At 48.8% G+C, this 7,554-nt stretch overlaps 1 protein-coding gene across 1 annotated transcript in view; it reads right to left on the bottom strand.

Annotated features, from left to right (window-relative positions):
• pecr (peroxisomal trans-2-enoyl-CoA reductase) overlaps positions 1-6,177 on the bottom strand; it is a 7,584-nt gene extending 1,407 nt beyond the window's left edge. Inside the window, 6 exon segments of the mRNA XM_069936240.1 lie at positions 1,402-1,513; positions 3,320-3,430; positions 4,266-4,362; positions 5,153-5,234; positions 5,921-6,086; positions 6,172-6,177. Coding sequence (XP_069792341.1) covers positions 1,402-1,513; positions 3,320-3,430; positions 4,266-4,362; positions 5,153-5,234; positions 5,921-6,086; positions 6,172-6,177 — 574 coding nt within the window.
• Positions 6,178-7,554: the final 1,377 nt, after the last annotated feature.

Below are 7,554 nucleotides of genomic sequence, written 5' to 3'. Positions count from 1 at the left end.
TTCTCAGTGGCGCTGCTTCTCCCACTCTCCCCACAGGCCCAACCTCTTTCCTCCCAGAAGCTTGTCCTTGGCCCTCCCATAGTCCCTGCAGACCCTCCCCCATTCCTCCCTGGAGCATGTCCTTGGCCCTTACTGCATGCTCTCCCATAGACCCTTTCCAGAGAGTGCCCCCACCCCTCCCTGCAGGCCCTCCCAATCCCCAGCCCTCCCCATTCTCTAGGAAGAAGGTGCCCCTCAGATTCCCTCTGATCCACCTCCCTCACCTCGTATGGGGAAGAGATTTTGACTTCGACATATTTTCACCCCCCATATTTTTTACACCTTGCTCACTGCCTCTCAGTCTCCTCCATCAGGGAGAACAAACCCCTGTCTCTCCTCTTAATCAGAACATTCCACACCCAGTAACATGGTGGTGAGTATCCTCTGCACCTCCTCCACCCCACCCCATCCTCCCCACCACATGGTGTGCAGAATAGCATTGCAGCTTTCTGATTCCTGATCAGTGAGGGCCCGTGTCCCGTGTGCCTTCCTCAACACAATATCTACTTGTTATCATATTCAAGGATCTCTAGATGCACTGTGTTCCGTCTGATCATCACAGCTGCCCAAGTCCTCACTATTCAGGATGAACTCTATAGCCTTAACCTCCCCTCACTCTCCATGAGTCTGCCTACCTTCCTGACCTCAGCCAACATGCTATTCAGTCCAAGCTGATAGGGAAGAAATTCATTTGAATATTTTTACTGAAAAATGTAATGTATTTTTAAAACTTGAGTTAATGTTGCTACAATTCTGGAGAAGCTAAGAGGTTCTGAGGGCCACCACCAACTTACTGGCCTGGCACACCCTTCAATTCCAGCACCATATTCTCCACTGTTAGGATCACCACTACCTGGAGACAACAGCATCCTGCATCAAGTGTCTTACCTCCTGTTGCCCCAAACTAGGAAGACCATCTCCAAGGCACAGCTCGAGGTGATGCCTGGATATTACATTAAAAAGAAACGTACCTACCTTGTACAATTCCTTTAAACTTTCCCTCTCGTGCCTTAAACCTTTTTACTCTTTTGATATTTCCATTTTGGGAAAAAGATGGGGAAGAAAATAGTGATTGCTCTCCAATCCAGGCAATACCCTATTGAAACTCTTCTACCAAAACCTCCATATCTTTCCTGCAATGTGCTGACCAGAACCGACAAAGTTATTTCACAATGTATATTTACGGCAAAATTCTTACATGCCCCCATTAATGCAGACTGTGATCTTTTTGTATTTACTCCAAATGTGGCCTAAGTGAGGTTTTGTACAGCTACAAAGTGACCATCACAGGGGAGCCCTCTGCTATCCTCGTGGATCTAAGAGGGAAGGGATAGAGAGGGTGTGTGGAAGTCGTGTCCTTACCGGGGATATGCCAGGGGCTCTGGTAGAGACTCTGTCCTGCATCGACCTTCACTGTCTCGCCGGTTCTGAAGGAGGCAGCAGGTGAAAGCAAGAAGCAAATGACAGAAGCCACCTGAGGGGAGAGAGAGAGAAAGCTGTCAGATCTGGGCACAGAGTCCAACAGGAGGTGAGTGGTGTAGAACGTCTGATAATGTGAGATCGGTGCCTTTCACTTCTCAGTGCTCCCAGAAATCTGCAGAGTGTGATTGTTTTGTGTTTACTCACAGAATGGTACCAGCAATCGATTTACCTCACAAAATACTTGCAGGTACAAGATTATGAGGGGCTTGGATAAGGTGGACAACCAGCACCATTAGGAGCGACAGCAAATACCAGAGGCGATCTGTTTAAGGGGAGCGCAGGAAAGTTTAAGTAACTTTTTACACTGGGGGTGGTGGTGGAAGCTGGTACAATAAGGCCATTTAAGTGACTCTTAGACACTTGGAGTCTTGCTTTCAGTTCTGGACACCCCTTTACCAGAAGGTTGTGGAAGCTTTGGAGGGGGTGCAGAGAAAATTACCAGGATGTTGTCTGGATTGGATGGAAGCAAAGTTGACAGAGCTGGGGCTTTTCTCGTTGGAACGACAAAGGATGATAGAGGGATATAACATTATAAGGGGCTTAGATTAAGAGGACAGCCAGTTCCTGGGGCAACAATAGCAAGTACCAGAGAGCATCTGTTTAAGGTGAAGGGAAGGAAGTTCAGGGGAGATGTCGGGGGTAAGGTTTTGTTACACAAAGAGTTGTGGGGGCCTAGAATGCATTGCCAGGGGTGGTGGTGGAGGCTAGAACAATAGAGACATTTAAAAGACTCCTGGTCAGGCATGTGGATGTAAGAAAAATAGAGGATATTGGTTGTGTGTAATGGAAGGGCTAGATTGTTGTGGACTAGGTTTACATAGGTCGGCACAACATTGTGGGCTGAAGGGCTGTGCTGGTATGTTCTCTGTTTAGTTTAATATAAAAGGATGTATTGCAGAATTAAAACCAATGTTGCAAAGACTCAGCAGATCTGGCAGCACGTGTAGAGAGAGAGAAAAACAGAATGTTTCAGGTCTATCAGCCCTGGGGAAATTGTCAGCAGAGATGGCAGAAGGACAGGCGAACAAAGGGAATGTGTCAGATCTGGGCACAGATCTGTGGTGAGAGGAGGTGACCTAATATGGTGGCTAAATTCACACATGGCTTCCCAGCAAAGATGAGCGTTCAGATGTTACAGTCAAGCACTGAATTCCTCCAGGGAGAAAAGTCCCAGTCTGTCCTTGCTAGTCAAGCCTACCTGTCTGGCAATGTTCTTCTAAATCTTGTAATGATGTCCTTCCTGTTGCTGGGCTGACAGAACTGCGCACGTTTCTCCAAGTGTCCTGCACAGCTCTAACATGACGTCTCTCCTGTACTCAGTCCCTCTGGCTGATAAATGCCTTCACCACCATCCTGTCTACCTGCGTCTCCAGGGAACCATGCACCTGTAGCCCCAGGTCTTGTTTGGCAGCACTCCCCAGAGTCCTACCATTCACCATGATAGATGGATTCAGACAGACCCCAGTGGCCAGGAACAAGAAACCAGTGAGAATTCAATTCTGGAGATTTCAAAGGTTTCTTCATGTATAGCTCTACCTCTCACCAAGACTTAATGTTTAACACAGAAACTACAGCAACTTTCAAGGTACAAAGGCTGGTGGCTGGCAGTGAAGTAAATGTAACCAGGAGTATTTACAAAGGGTACAGACAGGATGGAGTGAAACAAGAAAGTCTTGTGATTGTAATAAATACACATAAATACAAATGCTGGATGAACTCAGCAAGTCTCATGGTATCCACAGGAGGCAAAGAGTTATAACCAACAATTCGAGTCATGGTGGCAACACTGCAGCCTCACCTCCTCAGGAACACCCAGTCACTTGGCAGGGATTTTCGAGACGTAATCCTTGAATATTTTGGGTCCCAGCTCTTTGTAGTTGGCCACAGGTGATTCTGAAAAAATGGTTCCCTTTGAAGCAAGATAGAAAGTGAGCTGGAGATTCAGGTGGGTGGGAAGAACACAATTTCCTTAAAACCCTTCAGCTTTCTTAGATAAGGTGGACAGCCAGCACCTTTTTCTCAGGGAGTTGACAGCAATATCAAAGGACATCTGTATAAGGTGAGTGGAGGTAAGTTTAGGGGAGATATCAGAGAATGGGTGCCTGGAATGCATTGCCTAGTGTGGTGGTGGAGGCTGGTACAATCGGGACATTTTTACTTGTTAAATGAAAAGTCCGTTCTAAAGTTGTGTAGAGTTTTTCACTGTTTATTAGAACTTTATATAATAAGAACTATGTTAAAACAATTAAAACTATACTTAAAACTGTTAATAAAATGGACAATAAAACATTAATACGTACGCTCCCCGGTTCTAAACAGTACCAAGGCAAACTCAAAACTGAATGGTTAATTTTAACATGCAAAAGGAAGCTAACCTTGGAATTAACTGTTTCTAGGAGACACTATGGAATTCGTAAACTATATTTGTTGGTTTCTTGCAAAATATGTTCGCAAGTCATTTTAACCCTTACACTTACCTGTGTCCTCTGGTTTGTATCTCGCTCCCCTCAGTGGAAAAAGCCGACCATCAATTACTCTGTCTGTCCCCCTCATAATTTTAAATACCTTGATCAAATCTCCCCTCATTCTTCTATGCTCCAGGGAATAAAGTCCTAATTTGTTTACCCTTTTCCTGTAACTCAGTTCCTGAAGTGCAGGCAACATCCTAGTAAATCTTCTCTTTCAATCTTCTTGAAATCTTTCCTGTAGACATGTTGGGGGGGCACAGATATGAGGGTACTCACTGGAGCCACTGAGTTCACCCGTACTCCGCTGTCAGCCCACTCATTAGCCAGACCCTGAGTGAGGTTGACAACTGCAGCTCTCGCAGCTCCTGTGAGTCTTGGACAAACAAAATAGAGTTGAATGTCAGTACCAAGGACAGAAATCAAAAAACTTGTTGGCAGCAGGATGATGTGAATATTTACAGACTATTTCCCAGGGTAGATGGTTCTAGAACTAGAAGGCATTGTTGAAGATGAGAGGAGCAACTTTTCCACTCAGGGTAGTTCATATCTGGGACGAGCTGCCAAAGGAAGCTGTAGAAGTGGGCACAGTTACAACATTCAAAAGGCATTTGAACAGGTAGGCAGACAGGGTTTGGAAAGATACGGACAAAATGCAGGCAAATGGGGCTGGCCCAGCATGCCAATGTAGTCAGCATGGATGTATTGGGCTGAAGGGTCTGTTCTGTCTTGTGCGACTGTCAGGTTGGATAAGGTTAAAAACACGATGCTGGAGAAACTCAGCAGGTCAAACGGTGTCCTTTATGTAGCAAAGATAAAGAGACACACCCAAAGTTTTGGGCTTGAGCCCTTCATCAAGGTCTGGAAAAATATCAGCAGGAGCAAAGGTAAAGGTTTGGGTGCCTGTCGATATTTTTCCAGACCTTGATGAAGGGCTCAAGCCCGAAACTTTGGGTGTGTCTCTTTATCTTTGCTATATAAAGGAGACTGACCTGCTGAGTTTCTCCAGCTTTGTGTTTTTACTTCAACCACGGTGTCTGTTTTACTTTAGGTTGGATAGGTATATGGAGAGTGGGAATACTGTGGGGTGATGACCTTTTGACGTATATTGGCTCTAGTGGGCTGAGGATTCTGAGCACAGGCACAAGGAAGAACCAGACACTTACAACATTTCCGGGAAGCCTTTCCACATGTCTGCTACGATGTTGGCGATGACCCCACCATTCTCCTTCATCCAGGCGGGATAAACTGGAACAATTCAGAGAGTGAGGGGGAGGTAGAGGGGTAAGAGCAAGGAGGGACAGGGAGGTAGAGGGGCGAGGAGGAAGGGAGGGGGTAGTGGGGCAAGAGGAGAGGGGGTAGTGGGGCATGAGCAAGGATGGATGGGGTAGAGGGGAAAGAGCAAGGAGGGACAGGAAGGTAGAGGGGCAAGAGCAAGGAGGGATGGGGTAGAGGGGCAGGAGGAAGGGGAGGTAGAGGAGAGAGCAGGAGGAAGAATGGAAAGCAGGGAGGGTGGAGGAGGGGCGAGAAGGGTCAAGAGCAGGGAGGGAGGCTGAGGTAAAGGGTCAAGAGCCGGGAGGGGGAGGGCAAGGGGAAAGGGGGTAGAAAGGGCAAGGGGAGTTAGAGGGCTGAGCAGGGAGGGTGGGCAGGTGATGAAGGGAAGGCTGTTTCAATTTCTGACCCAAACTCCTGACTTCAACTGCCTCCTGCTCTCCCTGAAGTAGACCTCATAATGGGGCCTTGGGAACTGCTTGGGAAGGGGGTCTCATGCTGTAATAACTTTTCCAAGCTCTCCTCAGCTCTTGCCCACATCCCAAATCTTCCAAAGCCAAGAAGGATAGATAGTGCCTCATCTCTTCCAACGTTCACTTCTCCCACCTCTGCATCTACTCTGCTCCACTCAATGCTCCTTCCTGAGAACCCACTACCCCTACCTTCCCTGGAGCAGAGGAATGCTCCTGTCAGGTTGGTGTCAATCACCGCATTCCAGCCTTTGGTGGTGATGTGTTTGGCAGGGCTGATGAACTGGCCACCTCCGTTATTGACCAGGTAATTGATCCGGCCATGTAATTCCAACACCCTCTGCATCAAACTCCTCACCTGCCCAGGAAAGAAATGAACACAGGAAATAAACCACTCAGGAAGAGACCTGCCGAGTTGCTGGAGTCACAAAATAAACCCTTACCACCATTTGGAGCCCCAAACAGCCCTTCCAAGTGAAGCAACACGTCACTGGTGAATCTGCAGGGGTCGTCTACTGCATCCGGTGCTCTCGTTGGGGTCTCCTCTATCGGAGAGACTGGGTGCAGATTGGGAGATCACTTTGTTGAGCCCCTCAGCTGTCTTCCACAATAGCGTGGATCTCCCAGTGGCCACCCATTTCAATTCCCCCTCTCATTGCCTTGCTGACATTTTGCATGGCCAGACTGAGACCACCTGCAAATTGGAGGAACAACCCCATATCTTCCAACTGCGCACCCTCCAACCAGATGACATTATCCTTGACTTCTCCAGCTTCCATGAAACATCCTCCTCCCCACTCTTCCCCTGTCGCCTTTCCCCCAGTTCTGTCTGTCTCTCCTTTCCTCTTCTCATATCCAATTAACACTGTGTTTCAGTCTTTGTTCACATGGCAGCTGGGAGGGTGCTCAGCAGACAGGAATCTCTGCATTTCCTAAGGTGGAGGGCCACCAGCTGCGTTCTCACACCCCCCCCTGCAATGGGCAGACTCAGAACCACCGCAGAGACCACCAGCTAATTGATGACCACCACCCTGCCTCGGTAGGAAAGCACCGCAAGGAGGCCAGACCAGCGTCCCAGCCCGGCAGTGATTTTCGCTTCCAGACCCTACCAGTTCGTCAGTCCGGTCTCCCCGGTTGGACTCAGGAGGACTCCCAAGTAGAGGAGATCCATGGTGCTCCATGTGAATGGCTGAATCTCCTCTGGATGGGAGTCAACCTGCCACTGACCCACCAAAAGACCGGAACATTTAGCCCAATTGATCCTGGCAGAGGACGCAGCAGAGAAGACCTGCTGGTACTCCTACGTCCTCCGCAGGTCAATGAGGAAGGTCATCAGCGTAGACCGAGAGGACATTCTTCATGACCGGCTGCGCTACCCATGGGTGCTGCGTTACCCAGGCGTGCTGCGTTACCCAAGGGCACTGCGCTACCCAGGGGCACTGCGCTACCCAGGGGCGCTGCGCTACCCAGGGGCGCTGCGCTACCCAGGGGCGCTGCGCTACCCAGGGGCGCTGCGCTACCCAGGGGCGCTGCGCTACCCAGGGGCGCTGCGCTACCCAGGGGTGCTGCGTAACCCAGGGGTGCTGCGTTATCCAGAGGCACTGTGTTACCCTGTCATGCTTCTTGTTCTTGGATGATACTGAAGAGGGGACAGGTTAGCAAACACAATGCTGGAGAAACTCAGCAGGTCATACAGTGTCCTTTATAGAGCAAAGATAAAGGTACAGTACCAACATTTTGGGCCTGAGCCCTTCATTAAGACGAGAGCAAAATGTAGGCAAGAGCAAAGATAGGTACAGTGCCCTGCATAATGTTTGGGACAGGCA

The sequence above is a fragment of the Narcine bancroftii genome, chromosome 4, assembly GCF_036971445.1.
Source record: "Narcine bancroftii isolate sNarBan1 chromosome 4, sNarBan1.hap1, whole genome shotgun sequence".
In the NCBI taxonomy this organism is placed as follows: Eukaryota; Metazoa; Chordata; class Chondrichthyes; order Torpediniformes; family Narcinidae; genus Narcine; species Narcine bancroftii.
Note: the sequence above shows the minus strand (reverse complement) of the source record. Positions and strands in the feature narration are given on the sequence as shown.